The sequence below is a fragment of the Taeniopygia guttata genome, chromosome 19 (genome assembly GCF_048771995.1).
Source record: "Taeniopygia guttata chromosome 19, bTaeGut7.mat, whole genome shotgun sequence".
Lineage (NCBI taxonomy): Eukaryota > Metazoa > Chordata > Aves > Passeriformes > Estrildidae > Taeniopygia > Taeniopygia guttata.
The window spans coordinates 7,983,583-8,006,223 of NC_133044.1; the positions used below are offsets into that span (position 1 = coordinate 7,983,583).

The 22,641-nt window shown below is 38.5% G+C and overlaps 1 protein-coding gene across 5 annotated transcripts in view; it reads right to left on the bottom strand.

Moving 5' to 3' along the window:
* GTF2I (general transcription factor IIi) overlaps positions 1-22,641 on the bottom strand; it is an 87,197-nt gene that overhangs the window by 55,555 nt on the left and 9,001 nt on the right. For 2 of the 5 annotated variants that reach the window (XM_030287842.4, XM_030287843.4), the window contains exons 2-11: positions 22,435-22,540; positions 20,944-21,082; positions 12,754-12,888; positions 12,209-12,392; positions 11,989-12,017; positions 10,926-10,974; positions 10,182-10,225; positions 9,061-9,078; positions 8,904-8,981; positions 174-230 (exon numbers count right to left, since the gene is read on the bottom strand). In XM_030287842.4, the coding sequence (XP_030143702.4) occupies positions 174-230; positions 8,904-8,981; positions 9,061-9,078; positions 10,182-10,225; positions 10,926-10,974; positions 11,989-12,017; positions 12,209-12,392; positions 12,754-12,888; positions 20,944-21,082; positions 22,435-22,533 (832 nt within the window). In that variant the 5' untranslated portion in view covers positions 22,534-22,540. Of the gene's footprint in view, positions 1-173; positions 234-8,903; positions 9,036-9,060; positions 9,079-10,165; positions 10,226-10,925; positions 10,975-11,988; positions 12,018-12,208; positions 12,393-12,753; positions 12,889-20,943; positions 21,083-22,434; positions 22,541-22,641 lie in introns of those variants that run through there. The other 3 variants (XM_072916789.1, XM_072916790.1, XM_030287841.4) reach the window with 2 other exon arrangements.

The window sequence follows — 22,641 nt, forward strand, 5'->3', positions numbered from 1 at the left end:
CTCTCTACTTGGACAGCTGGAAATTAAAACAACTGTAATTTTCATTTCTATTAATGTTTTAGTTCAATACCCTCAGTTTTATTGTAAATCAAGTAGCAAAGCTGTGAAAAGCCAAAATCACACATTCAATTTCTAAAACAGATGTGAGGAAAAAATACAAGCAAAAGAACTACCTGTGTAACTTTTTCCAGGAGCAATTTTTTCATCTATCCCCGATGTTTCGGAAGGGACTGCTTGAGAACAGAGAGAACAGTTTTTAGAGGTGTCTCACAACAAACACATACTTCCAGCCCACACAAGAATTTGCCAAGTAACTTTTAATTTCATATATTATGTGCTCACTTCATACTTTATTAATGTTAAACTTTGGAAAGACTCTGTTAAAATATTTAGTATTTATAAATCCTTGCTTACTTGGTTCAACAGAACAATAATGGAGTTAAGTGGCAGCATTGTGCATTTCTTGACCTACTCAACAGTCAAGAGACTCATGCTGAACAGCAGTCTTTCACCTAACAAACAAATTTTTTAAAAAGAAATGTTGATGCTTCTGCCTTTCTTCAATGACATTTTAATCAGCTAGATCTTTTTCCTGTTCATTAAGGAGTATTCTTTGACTTCAACATTCCTACCTACATTAAATACATAAATTCACGGGGATTGAAATAATTTATGACACTCCAAGGCTGTTTACTTTTCTTTTGAAAAGAATAGTTCTTTCAAAGACTACAGACTGGTTAAAAAAGCCTGTGCAGAAAGGAGCACAGAAACTACACTTAACAGATTAACACTCTTAAAATGCTACTGCTTACTGCTCTGGCTCTCCTGCAGCTATGCCAGAAAGGTGAGCTGCTTACAGCACAAACAACACCACACTGAGCAAGAGGCCATTCTATACCACAGAAATAGCACAGGTATGGAAAACCTGCCTATGTGTGGTAAAGAGGAGTAACTGGAAATGATTTGGACTAACTGTTCTGTGCAAATCTGATCATTTCTGTGTGCGTTTGCAAAAGCAATCTGCAGAAGCTCATACAGCTGACCAGAAATTCTAGTTGTTTAGAGATATGTTCATAAGTGTATCAGCAAGAGTATTAATAGTGCCACAACAAAAAAAGCTACTGTTAATTAACAAGACAATGAAATATTTTAAACTCTATTTCATCTGCATGGTAAGAAAGAAAATACAGAAAATACTTATTGTCACAATCAGAGTTCGTACGTATTTCAGTCAACTGGAAGTACATATACAGTATCAAATAAGTGAGTATTTAAGTATGAAAGAAAATAATGATAATTAGATGGTTACAATAATGCTAACTTGAACAGTTCTGCCTAACTTGATTGTTCAGATTTTTGAAGAGATTTAAAATAAACAGCATTTCAAGTGAGGAACCACTGCAAAGTTCTTGGCTTGAATCAGCAAGTGCTACTTAGATCTGCTCCTGCCACTTTTCTTTGCTGAGAAAAGGTGTTTTCTCTATTTTTTTTTTTTAATGTATTTACTTCAGAGGAGCTCCCTGATTTTGTTCAAAACACAGCTCCACAAAGACAGATGTTGGCACAGCTGAGACCATAGTCCAAAGGTGGGAAAAACGGGGAGGAAAAGGAGCAAGGCAGAGCCAGAGACACTGGCTGGTGCTCCAGGCCTCACCAGAAAGAATTCTCATACAACAGTGTGATCTACAACTGTTAGGGGTGAATAGGAATAGAACACAACCCCCCTGGGTGTGCTGAAAATGTCTCCATGGACTAAATTTGCTTTTATTTAAATCAGCATATTCAGCAGATGCACCCAGTCAGGTTTGTCATTTCCTAAGAACTCCTGTGAACATGCAATTATTATCACTCATAAGGCACACAGAAGTATGCATCACACTAGAACCAAATACCTCAAAATATGCACAGTTTTGCATTTATTCCTTAATTCAGAAATCCTGACAGGATTGTTTTACCCACATATTCTGCAGTATTCTCTGTACTGCATTATCTTTGTGCCAAATACATGCTGTGACAGCAATAAAAAAGGAAAACTAATAGTCTTTCCTGCATTTAAACTTGAAGAAATATTTCTCTAGTTAAAAAGATAAACTTAGTAGATTTATAGCCCCTGGGATTAAGCATAGAGAATTCAGTCCTTTTATCTGTATTACTGATAAAACCTACTGTACATGTAGTAAAACCATTAGATTTTTTTAGCAGTGACCAACACAGATTATTTCATTAAACTTGAACATTTTTTCCATATTACAAACTGTGGACAGAGTATGAAAAAGTTGTTTCTGAAATTTAAACATTTCAAACAATAGATTCTGCTACCCTAATTTAGTAAAGAATAGAAAATTATATTTAAAAGAGTTCTACCACCAAGAGATATTAATAAAAACAGATACATTTCCACTTTACTGCACTAATGCGCACAACAGGCAGAAATACACAGATATGACATAACTAAGGAAAGCAAAAATCAAGTACAGTGGTAACCAGATCAAAAGAAGTTCCATCCAGAAATAAAGACACGAGAAAAAAAATCACAAAATAGAAAAATAAGAAAAGAAAGAAGAACTAAATTCTACTACTGAAGGTAGGATGTAGGAGGAAGGATGGAGATAGAAGTGGGAGATTAATTACTAAAACCACAGGACACCTTAGAAATAAAATCTTTCAGTATGCTTATGTCTTGGAATCTGAACTTCAGATCTGTAGGCAGAGCTAAGCAGTTTCACCTTGAACCAGAGAAAGCAGAGGTGTGCTCTTCAGCTAACAGCCAGCTCTCTTACACAGCACAGGCATTTGGGAATTCTCAAACACTCAGAACAAAACTTGGTCTTTCATGAGCAGATAAATATATGACAGATCACTGCACCCAAAGCATGTGCTTGGTCTAGGATTCAGCAGGGCAGTGGAACCTCTGTAAGAGATGGCTGTTGGCATAAATTGAAACTCCTGAAATGCCTGTTACAAATAGGTGATTTTTCACATTCCAACAAATCCAATAAAAACAAGTGTAGGTGTCGCTCCCTCAACAGTCACAACTATTCTTTCTGTCTACCCCCCAGACACAATTCACTTACACTGATTTCAAACCTCTAAGCCTCAGTTTCTAATGGATTATGTCCTAATGTCCTAACACTCCACAGCCAAACCTGGGCCACTTGGCAGAAGGAATGGATTTATCAACTCATGGATAAGCATCACCAGCATTTTTATAGGTTACCCATAGAGTATCAATGTGAACTAGATGTGATTCCCCTCAAGAAGCACACAACGTTGTGCTCAATATATTTTGTGGAATTTCTTGGTTTAAGGTAATACCTGCATACTCAGCATTACATGCCAGCCTAGCTTCACAAATTTAGCTCCATTAAAATGGACATTATGTTCAGTATTCTGAGAGATCTCCAAAGGAAAAATATTTTGTTGTTAGAGACATAGTAACAGATATTCATTACTTTTAAGGTTTCAGAGTGACAATAAATGCAAAGTTTATATTCACATTTAGGGCTTTTTCTTTGTAGAAGAAGACATTTTCAATCTCATTTAGGTTTGGATGAATGTCCTGTATTTTAACTGCCTCACTGACATTGTCAAAAATTCCAAAACTGACAGCACAGTTCAACTATGTGGTGTTTTAAAGAGAAAAGCTGTTAGGCAGTTTTTTACTCACTTCTAGGTGTTTTATAAACTGAACCAGGCAATTCACAAGACAGACTGTTTACAGCCTTTTCCTTCTGCTTCCATTTTTCTTCGTTTTAACTTCAAGGCATCAGTGAAGACCTACATTCACAAAATTTACAGGATAACATGCCACTTTTACAAAGTATTTGGTCGTCAGTCAGCAAATAATTCAGTTCTGTATGGGTTATGCCACCAAAAAACCCTGCTTTACCCTGTGATGATAATGCACAGAACACTCAGCAGTCACTCAGCAGTGCCACACTTTTGAGTCCCAAAGGTTTGTTTTTATACAGGACAAATGGGGTATTCTCAAATCTGAAAATACATCTGACTCTGGAGAAATGATTATTTAATTTGTTGGTTTCTAGTAAAAATACTAAATTATATTTAAACCACTGAACCAAGAAACAGCATTTTCAGTTATGTTTCTTTTCGTAAGAGCCATGTCACTGATACTTACAGGTAATGTACATGCAGGAATACTAGCTAACGTAGCTGGAATACTCCAGGATGTGTCACTTAGTCTGATGATCAATACTCAGTCCTTTTCCTCATTCAGTCAATCACCAAAATCTGGACCTTTTTCCCAGAACAGGTTGTCTTTGGTCTCCCCCAAGTTTAATACTGCAGTAGCCTTCACATTTGTCCTGGGCACTTGAAAAAAACATCCACTGCCATAATGCTTATACTAGTTTGAAAGCAAACCAGTGGGAGATTCCAAGTCAGAACAACCATTTAATAGGAGAATTAAAATAAAAAGAGAAAATGTGGGACTCAGATTCAGTCAAAGAAAGAAACTGAGAGTTTCTAGCCAGGCAGAAGCCTGGGAAAGAGCTGGAGAAGAATGTAAATAATTCTTTATCTCTCTTTGTCGTGGTTTGAAACGGAAAAAGAATTTTCTCGGAAGGAAGAGGTCAATTTGGATATTGACCAATTGAAGGTGGACATGCCTCTGAGAACACAGAGAAGTTAAAAGCAGAATTCTAGGAGAACTCGCTCTCTTGGGTTCAGGTCAGCGGTCAGTGCAGGACTCTCCCCTGCCTGGCGAGGAGCTGGGTGGGGAAGGGAAAAGCCATGTGGCCTTCGGAGGTAGGCCCAAGGGTGGAGGGACTGGAACCGGGCTGGGCCCCTGCAGATGGAAGGGTGGAGAAATCTGGGATGTCTCCATTCCCCCCCCCCCCCCCAGAGTCTCTCTCGAGAGAGAGAGAGAAAGAGACAGCGGGGGCGCCGCAAGGGGCCCAGCTGCCTGTGGGAGTCAGAGAATCTGGGCAGCGAGCCATCTCTGGGAGTCGGGACTTTTAACCCTTCCTGAGAAATGAAGGTTTTGTGAAATATTACTCCTCCCTGATTTGAAGGAAAGAGAGACAGCCTGGGACCTGAGATTGTGAGGGAAAGAAGGTTGGGGGGAGATGATGGAGTGGCTTTTGGCTGGACTTTTCCTTCGTAACCATGCTGGGAAAAGACAGAAGTAGAGCAAACAGAGAAAAGTTAAGGAGGTTTGTGGTGGTGCCCCCTGTCTTCGCAGAGGAAGAAGAGAAGAAGATCTCTGTTCTTGGACCCTCAGCCCCAGGGGAAAATGGGGGGGACTGTGGTCCCAAAAATGAAAAACAGAACTGTTGTTTTTTCCCCTCTTGGCAGGGCATCCTTGAAAGGAAAAATCCTAAAAGCAGTCTGTCCATCCATGCGTTGGTGGTGAGAGCACTGTGCATGGAAAGGAGAGGGCCAACATGGCAAACCTTTTCTCTGGGCGGTGCCATGTGTGACATGGAAGCACAGGGTGTGGCAGCTGTGTTTCTTGGGGGGTCTGTGGCACAGTAGAGGCTCCTCTCTCCCTCGATGGACTGAGTATCGATTGCCTGGAGGGTGGAAACCTGATTGGGGTCCAGATTGTGTCTCACTGTGGTTTGTTGGAGTTGGGTGGTAGGAGGAGGAATGCTTTGGAAGGTTTTAATTTTGAATTTTGTGTGTGTTTTTTTCCTTCTTTTTCCTTTTATAGTAGTATAGTAGTAGTAGTTTAATAAAGTTTTTTTCCTGTTATTAAGCTTGGGCCTGCTTTGCTCTGTTCTTGATTGCATTTCACAGCATTCAATTGAGAGATTGCATTTTCATGGGGGCACTGGCATTGTGCCAGTGTCAAACCATGACACTCTTGTTTTTCATATTGTTTATAGTTAAGTTCTATCACTGTGCGTCAAGCACTTTGCACCAATGCTGTGAGTTGTTTTCACTTCAGAGCCAATGGAATTAGTCCTCACTAAGCTCTGTATAAAAGAGCAATGTATTTTGAATAAACCAGAGTTTTACTCTTAGCAGCCTTCTGATCAGTCTTCTCATTCCCGTCCTGCCTCGACAGCAACAAGAAAACACTGGATTAAACTGACAGAGTCAGAATATAATGTGATACCCTGTTGGTCAGGGTGGTGGTAGCAGTCCAATTAAATGGTGGCTGCAGATCTGTTGGAGTGATAGATGTGGTTCTGTTGAAGCAGTGATCCTGTAGAAGGTTCTGGTTTTCCTCTGAAGGACCAGTGGTAGTTATGTAGCCCTAATCCTCTATGAATTCATTACATAAGAATACCCATGGTGTTCCAAGCCTCAGATCGTATCCAGGTAGGAATGCTTGGTTCCTCCCCCTGGGCAGAGCATCTCCCAATGGGACGATGGAATTTATGAGTTATGCAGTGAGACTTGATGGCCCATTAGCAGAGATCACCCCAGAGTTATCAGGGATGAGTCATGCAGAAGAGATAAGGACCACTGCCCCACCTGTTCTAACAGTTTATGAGGCAGTTAATAGAATACATACTTTTGGTTACATCTTACTTTGTTACTTAAGACAGTTCTAAAGCCCACTGACAGAAAACTGCCCCTTATTCTCTGTCAGTAAACCCACATGAAGTTTTAGATGGCTGAAGTCCCTATTTCTATTTCACAGTCCCTATTTCCCTATTTCACAGTCATCTTACTGTGTACTGCTAAAACCATTCTAAATTTAGTAATTCAGTATTAACTCATGGCAACATCTAAATGGTGCAACCTTAAACCAGGATGAGAAGAACATCCACCTACAGATCTAATTTTACCTCTTTGATTAACAGGAAAAGTTAGTGTGCCATCCAGGCACACAGCACATTGATCAGCATTAAAGATCTTAGAGAGGAAGCACTTAGAGAAAAAATACAACCATTAAATTTTATCGGTGAATCATTTTCTGCAGGAAGCCCAAGCAGACTGCTGCTCTCTAACACTTAAGTTGTTTCTTCTCAGAAATGGATAAGCCTGGCTTTTGCTGTAGGCTATTTTTAGCAAAATTTATTACCGTATCTGTTTGTTTTATTTTGTAGCACATCTCTCCAAAGGCAATGCTGGGGCAGACTATGTCATTCCTCAGAAACACCCCTCAGAATAACCACCTTTTAAAGGTTCACTTCTTGTACAGCACCACATAAACACCTATGTGCCTCCAGAATTTATAGCTCTATAATTTGGACAACCCTTTGGCTTGAATCAGAGTGGTAGCTGCTTGAAGAATGAAGGGGAAACTGCTTTACTTGTCTAGTCAGCATGACTTAACATGAAAGAGAAAACATCTTTTAGCTCACAGCACCCCATCACTTCTACCAATACACTCAGTTCTGTCTTGTTTTAAATGCTATTTTGGACAACTACACTGCAGGAGGAGAGGGGGAGTTATCCATCAAGCACCACTTTATCAGAAAGAGTTATATATTTATCTTCATCAATCAGAAGGTTTAGAGTTCTGTGAAAGACAACAGAAATCCCCCCTGTCAAATGTGCTTAGACTTCATTCTGGAAGCATATTGCATGACTTGGAATTTTCAGCTGCAGTGCAATGGATGCTATTTTGTAGAGAAGCGATTTCACCGCAGACTCTCTTCAGATGAGACTGAGTTACACTGTGGGCTATTGGTCAAATTCTGACATCATTGGTATGCATGAAATGGAAAACCACAATGGGGATGAAAAGCAAAAGGATAAGAAGACTTGGTGTAGGAAGGAACAATGCTAAGGTTGTCTTCACACCGGTACCTCCTTTTACAACAGTAAATCATGCCTGTAAACCACTAATTTGCCTAGCCTGTAAGCCTCCTAGGCCAGGCAAGGTACACATATAAAGAGCAGATAATCCTAACACACTTCCAGCTCTGCACTCAAAGGGTGACACTTCGCTATGCTATGGTTGAGGTCTCTCTGAATGATGCTTTCTTGAGATATGCTAGGATGAAAATATTGATTCCACATCCCCATAGTTAGCTATTAAAGCACATTAGAAAATAGCCTCAAGAATCTTCATGTCTGAACACACACAAAATATTATCACAATAATATATAATATTACAAAATGAAGGGATGTGCTGTTTTGCACTTTACTGTTGAACATGTAACTGTCATTGAGAGATGTGTGGTAGCTTGCTCATGTTTCTTTGCATTACTCAATTAACCTAACGACAAATACACATAGGTTGATATTATAAATTTAAGGTTTTAGTTATTTTATATTGCCATTTATAGTCACGATTTCTTAATTACCCTTCATGTCAACTTAAAGAAAAAACAATTTCTGTTTTCTCCTAGATGAGGTGAATGTGTAAACTGGATACATAGAGGTGAGGCAAAGCAACTGGGAGAAAACTTAAAACAGACATAGAGGTTGAACCATAGGCCTCATAAATATTGTTATACTTAGACCATGTAAATAAACTTTTCAAACATTTTGACACATATTGGTCATTCCATACAAGAGAAGTGATTGATACACTTCCAATCATAGAATCATAGAATGGCTGATTATGGGATGCAGTGTATAAAAGTTACTGAAACTTTAAACTAAAGAAAAAATTAATGCAGTGCCCTAGAAAGCATCACTACAAAGGCTTATTTCCTGCTTAACAAAGAAATTGAATCATAGAGTCTGCACATTATACCCTCAGAAAAACGTATCAAGCAGTTCAAAAGAGTCCTGGAACTTCTTCAGACCAAATACACATATATGGGTTTGGGATGAAGTTGTTCTTCAGGTCTTTTGGTATTCTTCATAATAACTTTTACATGACAGGCAGCATGGAAATGCTGTATCCTAACAGAGCTAAGTAATTGCATGTTTAATGACCAAAAATTAGTAAAAAAGAGAGGCATGGAGAGATCAACACTTAGGCAACCAATCCTTTCATGAGATAAACACATATGAAAATTAGTATCATTACCTGGAGTATTAAATTGATAGTAGTTAGGATCATCTCTTTCCTGCTTCATTGTTACTTCTGACATTTTGGAAGAAATTCCTGTGGAAGCAACAAAGGAATCAAATATGGAAACTAGCAACAAGCAGATTCTTAAAACAAAACAAACAAAAGCACTCACCATGATCCTTGCTGGTCTCTATTAAAAAAAAAAAAAAGAAAGAAAAAGAAAAAAAAGGGAAAAAAGCATAAAACATTACTCATTAGTTGAGCTAAAACAATGGTAACAAAGTGAGCTGCTGGTTTTTTATGTCTCAGTTTGGTCAACCCCAGAAATAATCTAGGATTAACTACCTCCCTACAAACTAGGCTTCCCTGCAGATGCTGTCTCAGATCTGAAGAATATTTTTTAAATGGGCTCTTTCCTCTTTGCACGCTACCACAGGAAAAAATATTTTATCACTCATTGTGCTGAAAGTCCTGGAAATGCTCCTTCACACTCTTCTGTGAGAATTACTTAAAATGCCTAAAAAGCAGCACTGGAAAGAGTCTGGGACTAACTTGGCAAAAAGTTCACATTAATCCATTGCGTATGTCAAGCCAAACATTAACCATGGAGGGTGCCTAAACCACACATTTAAGCAAAAAAGCTGGACTACATATGAAAACTTAATTCCAATAGGAAAGTGAGCAGTGTGGTTTAATCCAGCAAAATGGAAAGTCACCAGTTTATCTCCCAGCACATCTGCTGCCTCACTGGCTTTAATGGAATTACCCGTGCTTATATCTCACAGCACACACTTCAGCATTACTCTGCCACAGATCACAGTGCCTTGGGGAATCATCTGCTACCTGCACAGCAACTTAGAAATGATCTGGCATTTTTTAAATAACAAATAACACATCTTGTTATTTAGGAACTTTTTATTTCTATTTTAGCTAGAAAATTGATGTTTTTTAATTTTCAATATTTTAGGAATATTAAAAAATAAATTATTCTCTAAATTACATAAAGATAAATTTAGTCTACAATGTATTACAAATTTTTGTAATTTCCCTCTTGAAATGGAAGCATTTGGCTAGGGTTCAGTATCTGATAAAAACTCCAACTGAAAAATGGGCAGTTTCAAGGAAAGAAACGTTTTTCCATCTCACAAAGTATGTATTTTTTCTAATTTTCTCCTTTTTTTTTTGAGATTTTTTTTTCTGTCTTTGCTTAAGTTCAGTCTTCTAACAGAATCTGGCACTTTTTTTTTTTTTTTTTTTTTTTTTCTGCAAATTAAGGCAAAATTTTGAACATACCAGAATCCTTGCTTGGTTCCGTTTTCACAGTAACAGGAGGACAACTAAAAAATTAACAGAATGACATTATTAAAAACAAACCTTAGATTTCTGGGAAGTTTCTGGGAAGTTCTTAAAGCTTTATAGCTTGTTAAGCAAAATCAATCTCTCAGAATTTTTTCTAACAAGAATACAAAATTTAAAAACCCTGCACACTGGCTTATCTGATTTTTCACAAGTGAATAGCCAGCGATCTCCTATTCCTACATTTTTTGAGGCAGACACAATATTCAGATCATGTTTAGCATTTAAGGAGAGGCAAATGCAGAAATACAGAAAACTGATCCCTGTTTTCATATTAACAAATTTTTGATATATTTCAGATATAGTATCTTCATTTACTAATTTTAAAAAAATAACTTTTTTCAAATTGAGGATGGGGAATGAAGCAACATTACATCTGTTCTCCGTCACTGCTGTACCATAAAACATGGCAAACTTATCCCTGACAAACTGACTGTGAATTAAGAACACCCACTGGACTAATTAAACGGAGGAGAAACTTTGCCATTCGTTTAACTTCTAACAGTTTCCTCACAAATAATGATCAAAAGAAAGAGAAGATTGAGCTTCATGCTTTTTATAATGTCAAGCAAGCAAAAGTTATTCAAAGGTCAGCTGGGCAGAAAAAGCATATTAAGACAAAGACAACAACATGAAAATAGATAGATGATTAAAAAAAAATCTACACTGTTTTAAATTCACCTTTCACATGGGGGTGTAACTGAATGTGAAGGATCTGTCATATCGGCTTCTGAAAGTTAAAAGACAATATTTGAATTTCCTATACTCCATTTACTTGAAACACAAATTGAAAATATAGCACTGATTTCACAAAGCAAAAGCCTGTTCAAATTTTACAAGCATATCTGCAGATTTTCCTTATTCACAGATAATGAAAGATCCCATTAAACTGTACTGAGACACAAACAGCTTTAGAATGTCACTTAGCACACTGAAAACCTACCGTGTATTTTTGATAGAACTATGTTATTACCAGATTTTCTGTAATATTCCATCTCTAGTCCTCAACCTGAGCATACGCAACACATCTCTGATTTTACTAATCAAGCATCGACTTCTGGCTCTTTCACTTATGAAATTAAACTTTTCTTTTTTGACATTCGTACAGAGATTGCTTCATCATTTTCATAAAACAAATCCCTACACTTACGCATTTAGCAAGTACAGCAACGTGATACTATAAAAGGAAGAGGAGAGGGGATTTCTCCTAAGCTAGAAGTGAGTATTTCCAAAGTTTTAAAAAACTCACTCAAGGTCAGAATTTTTCATATATAGAGGCTTTCAGAGGAACTACAACACCTAGCTACTTCAGAAGATTAAGTTACTTTTAAAAATTAACTATAACTGCCAAAATCAGCTGGATAGTGGAAAACAAGCACTAGAAAGTCTTGGCATCTTCTAAAAACTGAAAGCAGTCCTTCCTATGTTCACTTCTCCTTCTAGGATACTATGCAATTCATATTAGGTTGAAATTCACTATAAGGATGAAGAATGAAACAGAATTGAACTTGAGCAAGACATAGGATGAAACAGAATGAATTTTATCTCTAATGAGTTCTCCTGGCAAACACATAAAGGAAAGGCTTATATATAGGAAAGTTTTACTTATATGTAAGGTAACTCACAACCCAGAAATTTCTGCTCAGTTGCCACTTTATTTACGTGACCAAATGCTCTACATATATTGCTTCCTAAACTCAAATTTCAATCTTTTTCTGTTTAGTCTGAATAAACATTAACTTACCTACATGTTTCCTTAGTTCCAGAAAAGGCCTGCGCGGAAATATGGGAAGAAAAACTCCATTTTAGCAAAGACATTTTTAATTACTTGGTAGTGTACATTACAGAGAGAATTCCTGTGTAAGAGAAACAGTCTGCAGTGTATTTAATTAAAAATTAAAATTAATTTTACTTAAATACAAAACCAAATTTAACAGACCAGCACAAGAAAGAGAGTAAATAACCTGTTGATACTAAATGTGATCCCTGATTTATTTTCCAAAATCCGTTTCAGAGTGGAAACATCATAATTTGATGGATGTTTAAATGTGACTCCTTCAGGCAGGCCCTGCACTATCACAACAGACTGGTTCCTCTGAATCTCTTCGAATGTCACAGATACCGCCGCTGACTTTCCTAAAGCTTTACCTAGAAAAAAAGAGAGGAGGTTGTTTTGATGTTGAGACTGCTGAAGTTAGCAAAAGGATGAGTCCCTCATAAAACTTTGTAACTTTGGATAGTACTGGAGCAAAAGCAAAGTGTGGATGCGAATCTTCTCAGAAAACCAAATATTGCTGGCACTAATATGCACTGCGCAATAATCTCAAATCACATCCTACAAAACACACCAAGAAGAACCACTATATGTGTATTTTTTAGAAACAGCTACTAAAAGTTTCTAAAAATTGCACTGTAGTTGGAAGGCTAAGATCACACAGTTTTTTCCTCCCAAAGGGAATAAAAATTTTAAAATCTAGAACAGCTCTTCAGAAGAATTTAAAGCACCCACCATATAAAGAGCAGAAAAACTCCTCCACAGACTTTCTAAGAGCCTCCAGCTCCTCAGCATCCACTGTCTGTCTGTTTACAGGTGGTGTAGTCTTTTTTTTCTGCAGCTTTGGAGGCCTGTCCTCTTCTGAAACACCTGGCAGTTATTTATAAAAATAAGACAAACATAAAATAGTAAGTTATTAGAAGTGCCTAGCCCCACTTTAGACTAGATATTCTCAAGCAGGAATCCTGACAGGAATTTGCAAGAATTTACTTGTATTAGAAGCAAATGCACGCATCTGTACACATAAGCAATGAGCAAACTTAAGTTTACACCAGAATTATTATATTCTCCCTACAATCTCTGCAAATATCAGCCCCTGAAGAACATGAATGACAAATTAAGAGACACGTCCAAGGAGGCTTTTTTTCTGGCACGAAGAGGTTGAAAACACTATTAATCTCATGGGAGGACAATACAGTCAAAATAAAATGCTAAACTGCCAAGAAAAGAAGGACCAACAGAGTCACCAAGGAAAAGGCAAAATGCCAGTGTGAAGGGTCCCATAGCTCTTTAGTGCTGTGCATGTCATCTCACGCAGCAGTTCTATTATATCCTGGTTCGTTTATTCTGTATGTTCTTTGCAGAACATTTTACAGAAGGGATCTGACTTTTGCCATGACAACTCATCTCTTTCAAAGGACATTTTAAATACACACCTCCTACTGCTGAACAGGAGGAGCTACAAACAAGACATCATCACGTAAACAGAGAAGATTTCAGCCCTACATCTTGTTCTAGTCTCTAAGCAAAAGTCACTGCAAAAGGAGTGTGGAAGTAAGAACACTTCCAGTATTAAAAAGCAAACAGAAGCGATGGTTTTGGGTGGCAACCTTCCTTTCTCATAATTCAATTCTTGCTAAGATCTACTGAGAATCATCTAGCAAAACCAGAGGCAAACAAGATATATGCTTGCCTACCTTGAAGGAAAGGCAAGGGAGATCTGTGTTCCTTTGTGCAAGAGCATGATCAGTGCTGAAGCTGTGTCATGACTTCACCACGAGCCAGCACAGCAGTAAGCCTGAAACACTGCGATGTGCATCACCAGGACTGCTGGCATCAGAATTCCACACTGACACAAGAAAACAAACATCAGTTTGAACAACTGATTACAAATGGGCTGTGAAATGAGCTGAAGCAGCAATGCTTTTAATAAAAATCACAATTATCTTAAAAACTCATATCTTCATTTCAAAGAGAATCTCATCCTTCCTCTGCAGATCATACATCTGCTTCATGCCCTGGAAACTCACCTCCACGTGACATTTAGCTTTGCCAGCTCTTCAGGCCTGAAACTTTTACCCTGTCTGCAGTATGACAGGACCTATCAGAACATGAAAAATAATGCAAAACTGGGATATTGTTATATACCTGTAAAACAGGTACTTAATCAATGACAGCACTTAAGATTTGCCTGCAGACTTGGGATAAGACATCAGTGTCCACTTACAGCTACATCTAATGTAGCTTTTTGAGTGGGTGTTTTTTCCATGTAAGAAACTGATTCACTGAAAATGCCTTTACTGCCAGCAGCTTCAGAAAGTGTTCCTACACTTTCTAAAAATATTAAACAAACCAAAATAAGGAAGACAACACTGCCCTCTTCATATGAAAGTGAAAAGCAGACGGAAAGGTGGCGAAATTTCCTTTCTTAACTAGAAGACAAACCTTTATAGGTTTTTTTATTACATGATTTTTATGCATTTTCCTAAGATCACATTATGCATCTGCCTCCCTAATCCCGCCTATAATAGTTGGCCAATTTTAATCAAGACTCACAAACAAGACTAAGTTTCAAATGCAGCAAGATTTGTAACAGCCCTGCACAACTGATCAAACCTAGCAGACATTGACTCCTCCTGGCAATACCGATGGACACATGAACCCTTGGAGGTTACACAACTTCACAGGCTCTTCCAAAGCCCTTGCCACAATTCCTGGAACCCAGAGCAGGATTAGGGCTACATTTGGGAGGCCATGTCTCGGACACATGCAACAAGAGCTGGTGCAGAAGAGGGATAAGGGTGCTGTATTTATGGCTCATGAAGGGTGAGGAATGGTTATATGGTAAAAGAATAGCATTCTGCACTGTTGTGAGCATCCTGTGCAATTAGTTTCACTACTCTTCTGGATTCAGCAGGACTACAACACCCAATCAGCCTCATTTTACAATGAGAGTCAATATATGCTTGCGTGTCTCTTATTTTCTTTGACTGTCCAGTGTTTTGGTTCTTCAGAATATCCTTCCCTGCAGATCTGATAGTCCAGCATACTACCTAACTGGAAAAGGAATCTCCCAGCTGTCCCCATTCCAAGCAACAAATCCAGCACTGTCCTCATCTCACCAAAGAACAAGAAACAAAGAAATCAAGCTTTAGCAGCAAAACAATTTAACTGAAACTTCCTCTAAAAAAGACCTGAAGATGAGATGCTCAATGGAGAACAGCTGGCACAGTTTGGTATCTGAAGCTGATAGAGCTCAGGACTCCTCTAGCAAAAGAGCTGTCAGTCCCATGGCAGCTAAGGCATCTTAGAACATCAGAAGGTTTATAATAAAGTGGCCTTCAATCACTCAGGGAGAGAAAAACAAGAAGTAATTTTAAGAATATGAATGTGACCCCTGCGCAGGCACCCTGAGAGGCAACTTAAGAGCAACAACAATCATGTGACACCACACATATACACGTATTTCATTATTCATGCTTAAGGAAAATTACTGCAATGAAAGAGGGAAAGTGAATGGGTGCACAGCTAAAAGCATTTTGTTTTGGTTATAATGTCATTCACTCAATCTGTGAGCTTTTTAAGGCCATCCAGCTTTACAGTTCATGAAATTGGAAAATATCCTCAAATTAAAGAGAAGTCATTTAATAATTATCAAAGGGTCACTTGAACCACATAAAAAGCAAATCACCTGAAGCAGAATTTAGGAGACGCGAAATTTCAAAAACACTATCTACAGTAACATTGTTTGTTGTCAACTCTGAGGGAACAAGATGTGTAGTTTCAGGGAAATGGGACTGAACTTTCCCCATAGGTTTTTATACCAGCTGTTAATTTCACACCCCTTAGCTGACCAGGCAGAGACAGAACATTAAAGGTTTGAGGCAATCAAGCCAAGCAACCTTGCTGTACAAGTTACTCAGAAGGATTCAGTGAGACAGAAGCCTAACTGCAGATCTTCAAGCAGGTCCACAGTATCTTAGTTTATGGGAAGAAAAGACATTTTACTTGTCTGCAGATGATGGAATACATCCAAGAGGAAACAGTAATTCACATACCAAAAAAACATACTGAGGAGACAAAGCTGAGCAATCTTTCCCATAAAGCCTGCATTCCATTCATTCTTCCTGAGCAGCAGGAATGGCTACACATGGAATGGCTAAGTGTTCTTACATTAAGGACACTCAGATTCTGAGCACTCCTGAAACTACAAGAAGTTCTCACATCCTGTGGCTGGGTGGACATGGAGGTACAGGTAAGAAGGGTAGAAGACCCTGGCCCAAAGTCTCTAGCAGGACTTGAAGTCAAACTCGGACCCATACCAGATGCATTGTTATGATCAGTGTAGAAACCCAAGGCCATCAGAAGAAAAATGAAGGCTGCAAAAATAAAGGACCTATCCAAGATGAACTACCTACAGGTGCAAGATGGCCCCATCTCAGGGAAGTGAGCCCAAAGCCTTGGCATCACCAAAGGAAAAAACAGCGTGAATGAGAGAGCTGTCAGAAGTTGAGAACTAGCAACCTACATATCAATGGTGTAGCAGCCAATACCAGTAGAAATGCTAGCAGAGGCAACTGGGATTCTTGGAGAACTGTCTCCTTGGCAGATGGGATGGTACACATGGTGCTGGGTAAATATCTTTCAAAGTCCAGAACAGGTGACCAAAAAGGTGCTTCTGAGTCAGGATGCTGTTCTGAAAAGAGTCTGTCAGCTCTTCTTACAGGCAAATACATCCTGGGGAAAATATGGCTTCCTCTGCGTTTTGGGGTTTCTTTGGTTGTCTTATAAACTATCTCCAGCTCACATTCAAATGAGAATGAATTCCACAGAGCCCAAGGGAAACTTCAAGATGACAAAGACGAACACTGAAGAGTATGGCATTCTTCAGATACCCCAGGAGTAAGTCCCCTGTTCAGGACAGCTGATATCCACAACTCCAGAGCAATCCAGAGGCACTTTATCTTGCCAAGTCCACATAAGAGGAACTGAGGACCACACAATACACTTTAGGAGGGGACAGCAACTAAAACAAAGAGGTACTGGTAGAGCAAAATGTATATGATCTTGATTGCTTACAGTGCAGAAGTATCTACACTTGTCCATATGCTCAATATGAGCAGGTGCTCAAAGAACATACTCTTTCTATATACAATACAAATTTACACAGGCCTGGAATGTCTGACACTGCAGGTTACCCAAGTCACATGCTCAGGATACAAGAACATGCAGTTCTACATTGATTGAAACAGACTATTTCACCATGACATAGGGCTCACAGCTATCTTCATTAAGCAGCGTTCAGAAGAATACATTATCTGATTCAGTTTTAAATTATTAATGCATGTTGACTGGTTTTTCAACACTTACTACACAACCATGCTAAAATTTTAAAAAGCATTGTTATTATTAATTCCTAACATATTTTCTTAAGGTAAGAAGGTAAATGAGCTATGAACAGGGTTCCTCCTTGCCATGCAGGAGGGCAAGGTGTTGGGGAACCCACATGGGTCAAAGTCATCATGAATGAAAGCCACAGGAAACCAAACTCGAGTGCTGCTTTCACTGAACCACTATTATTTTTATCAGTTCTATACTGCTAAAAAGTGTACACGCTGCTTCCTTCTGAAACCTCATAAATACATTCCATCAATTTAGCCCACTAAATTATACTCATTAATTTAAAAAAAGCAGCGGGTTTGAAGCCTGAGCCCTACAAATTCTGAAACACTTCACACACTACTCAACTTATACAAAGCAGCTGTGAAAAATGTGGAAATAAAGACTGAAGATATGTGCTGGCTTGCACAGAGTCAGACATAACCAGATGTATGCTTAGTAACTGGAGTTCTGTTTCCATATTTGAAGAAATATGAAGATGCCCAAAAGTGGAGAGGTAATTCTCAATATTGTCAGCACCATGCATTCTAGACACTGACATCACTGATGAATTTTTAAAGGTTTAACTCTAACAGCAAGGTCAGAATCTCTTAAAAGCCTTTATCACTCCTAAAGTAACAAGAAGGACTCAACTCTCACTTGTTAAATACACAAAGAACTGTGTCCTTCCTGGATTCTTACAAAACACCTGTTAAAATCTCAACTACCACTGCCTATTGCTTGTTTTCATACTGAACTGAATAAACAATGTACGAGGGGAAAGGAACTGTTGCCTCTACAGCTCTACATTTTAGAGCAGAAGATACTACAATACAAACTTCATCAAGACTTCAAAGCTGTCAAAGGCAGTGATGGAATCAGCATCACCAGGAACATGTAATGCTATTATTCCTAAAAATTGTTGTTCTGAAGTAATCTTTTCTGGAATTATCAACATCGTTCTCAGGGACAAAACAAAACTACTTCCAGCATCAAGACTCCCCTGAAATCATGGGAGATGTGCACTTAGTGAAACCATGAAAGCAATGAACAACATTGGTTGACCTCATTCACACAGATCTACACCATAATGTTCTGCAAGAATCATAATGGAAAGAAACACTGTTTTTAAATTTAATATCCTTTCATCTTATCAGCTTGACAATACAAAAACACAGCCCAAGAATTAGTATCTTGTAACTGGAATGAAGCAAAAGGTGAGGATTATCAAAACTGATGTAGGACTTAAACACAGGCATGCATCTATAGAAACCATATATCATACAGCCAAATACAAGCCTGGATGAAAAGCCAGTGCTTCCCATAGTACAAATCTGAAACAGAGATCTAGCCAGGAGATCAAACAGCAAATCCCCATAATTTCAGATTCCCTACTAATAGACGTGTCCAGTACACCAAGTCCCTGGTATATCAGGGGCCATGACACCACTGTACTGGCAATAAAACATAGTACCTAGGATGTCAGGTAAGTCCTTTAAGCAACAAAAACAAAACAAAAAAGCAATCAGGTGAAAAAGTGAACTCCCTCCCCAATACTCAGATAGCAGTTTTCACAAGCAACAGTATACGACGATTGTCCCTGTAATAAAAGAAAAAAAAAGAAAAAAAAAAAAAGAAAAAGAAATTGATTCATCTTATACTTTTATACTTGATTCCTCAATCAGGTTACAATTCTACATTTTGATATTAGTGATCTGATACAACCCAACATTGTGGTGACTTTCCTTGGAGTAAATATATGCACAGGAAGTCATTGTCCATGTCAGTAGGACAAAAAAAAATCCAGAGACCTATTGTCTTAGGCTGCAAGATGTGTATTCTATTGCCATCTTTTAGGGGTAGGGCAGTTATCTTCTGTAATTGGGCCACCTGTCAAAACCAGGTGGGGCAGTTTTCTTTATCTGTTTCACAACCAATCCTCCCTCCAGGAGATCTCTTCTGTTCATGGGCCACTGAGTGTCCCTGCATGGCTGAGAAAATTCCATCATCCCATGGGGAGATGCTCTGCCCAGGGGAGGAGCCCAGCATTCCTACCTGGATACAATCTGACCCGGGAACAGCACAGCAGCCTTTGCCCACTGCATTCCCAGAGGAGCAGCTTTCTCCCCACTGCATTCCCAGAGGAGCAGCTTTCTCCCCACTGCATTCCCAGAGGAGCAGCTTTCTTCCCACTGCATTCCCAGAGGAGCAGCTTTCTCCCCACTGCATTCCCAGTGGAAGCCCAGGCCCATCCCCACCATCCCTGGAGCTCCAGAGGAAAACTCCCCCCTTGTGCAGGATCCTGCTCCAGCAGAAGCACAGCTGGCACTGCAGGAGGGCTGAGCCACCATGGGATGGGACTGCTGCCATCACCCTGACCCACAGTGTGTCAGCTCCTATTCTCACATTCGGTGTTGCTTTGGTTTTTTTGGGTGTTTCTTTGTACTATTGCATTTGTATTTTAATTTTCCTAGTAAATAACTGTTATTCCTATTCCCATATCTTTGCTTGAGAGCCCCTTAATTTCAAAATTATAATAATTCAGAGGGAGGGGGGGTTACATTTCCATTTTAAGGGAGGCTCTTGCCTTCCTTAGCAGACGTGTCTTTTTCAAACCAAGACACCTACCACAAACAACACCTTGAGACAGAGCCTCCAAGACAATTTTATGTAGCAGCAAAAGCATTTTTAGGAGTAAGTCTTTCTGTTACAGACTAAACACAGCTGCTTTCCAAGCAGTATTTAACTCGACAACAACTTAACAGTTTTTTAAACTCCTCCTCAGACTAATTCTTCTGTCATACCCTACCTTTGATCTCCATCTTCTCTCCTTCTCTAGGCAAATAATTTTGTTATTAGGCAGCATCCACCACCACCACGTTCCTAAATGAGAGCATCAATGCTCCCCTAAATCGTCACTGAATCCTTGAAACCTATCCCTAAAAATACTGTCCTGTATGAATGAATCGAGTTTTATCAACACAAAAGTTCCACTGTTGTACTGTAAAAATGAAACGGAACAAAAAACACAACCTAGGTGTACTTAAAGCAGTACAAAAGTAATGCGGATGTAATTTTAAGTCATTATGATACAGACGCGTATTTCTGTCTACAAAATAAAAGTGATATAAAATAGCTACATGAAAAAATACTATCTTGTCAAAACTGTGACAGAAGTACTTTTCTTCCTGTTCAGTGCTCTCCTCAGTCTTGCTGAGTGGAAAAAAAGGTTTGGAGGAGGGGATACAAAAAAAATTAACACACACTAGAAAATGCTGCATGTTTTAGAAGGGTGGACTGTCTAATACTTCTTATTGTACTAGTTTTCACATTATCTAAGAAAAAAATGAACATTTTCAGCCATTGTAGAAACAACACTACAAACAAGACCACTGTTACTGCTCATTTTACAGCTTGATTTGCATTAGTCAACATAATTATAGCACACAGCCATGACAGACAAGAATTTTCCTCCCAAAATTATCAATATTATGCAATATACATTATGCAGCTTGTGACATAGAAAAATAAAACATTGAAACTTACAGTATTCGATAAAATCTGTCTTAAAATCTTCCCTAGAGTTGACAAAGGCTCTTCCTCTCTCAGTTCCAATAACAAAAACATTTCTTGCATATACACCAATGCAGGCAATTTCTGCCTTGGACTTGGAAAGTTCTTTACACTATAAAAAGAAAAAGAAAAGCTTTTATTACCATAGTTAAGATAGAGTTAGTAAAAATGTATATGATATTATGTAAAACAATTACTATACTACTGCCAGCACCCACTCAGCAGAAGGTACTGTGAGCAACATAACATCAGCCAGTAGCAAAGCACAATTTACACATCTGGAATGCTTTTCATCAGAAATCTTAAAAGCACTGAAGATTAGCAAAATTAAGGCCTCGTATAGACTCAGAAATTGCATTGTTTTTAATTAAAGTTATTTATTACATTAATTCATGTTAAATTACCACTTCCATGGTAATCATACTGAGTGTCTTACTCCAACTTCCAACAAAGCACACAGAAGTTTCACATATTCACAGCACACTTCTCACACACCATCTTCTGTTCAGAAAGGTGTGGCTGCAAGCAGGACGGCCCCCTGTAGTCTGCCCTGTCCTGTCTGCTGGGCCCAGCCTCAGCTGAATGCCCCATGAACACAAGGATTGCACCATCCCTGCAAACACCTACATATGTTCTGCCGGGATAAATTTCTGGCAGGAAGCCTAGGGAGAGAACAAGGATCCCAAGAAAACTTGTGAGAGGACCAACTAGTGATCACAGAATGTCAGTCTCTCCTAGGAACTAAATCAGAGTTTGCTATAACCTATAAAAAACCACAGTTGCAGCATGGGAGGAAAAAGTGACACAAAGACTTTAAGAACCAATGGGATAAAAGACTTGCAATATATTGTCTTATAACTATTCCACTTTTAGCAAGTTTCATTGCTAAAAATAAAATGTTTTTTCTTGCTTATCATTTAAATACTCCAATTTTTAAGAAACAAATCTTGGACAGTGCCTCAATTTCAAGGAAAAGGGACAGGTATTTCCACTCACAGCCCCAACCAACCATAAACCTCGCCAAACAATTTAATAACTTCTAAAAAACAGATGCTATGTCAACATATATGTCAACAATATTTTCTGAACAAGTTCTGTTGAGTTGGTACAGCAGCTGAAGACAACACAAGTCTCAAAACCATTTAGTCACTCTACATTACATATGACAAAGACCAGACCACATTTTTGCCTTTCAACCACGCTGTACCTGAGCAATCAACAAATATTTCCCATTTATTTGACAAAATAATTTTTAAAACAAAAAACAAAACAACAAGAAAAAAGATTACTGACAGCATGATTTATCACAAGCAAAGACAGAATTACAGCTGTTTGGACAACACACATTATGGTACAAATACAACAATCCACCCTCCCTGCTGCCCAGTGGGAAGCAATATACTGATGTAATCCTGCAAATACCAAGACAGATTTATGATGCAGAAACTTAACTTCTCTACTAACCAGTGACTCAAGTCCTGACATGAGGAATGTAACCACCATTCTGCCTTCCAAGGATTCCTCATCATGGATGGATGTTGCTGGTGCAAGAAGTTGAGCCATTTTTCTCCTGTAAAATGAAAGGAAAAAACTTTTCAGATACATACAACAGTGCCAAAAAATGAAAGCCTCTCTTATGCAAGCAAGAAAAAAATAAATTCAAAATCCCAC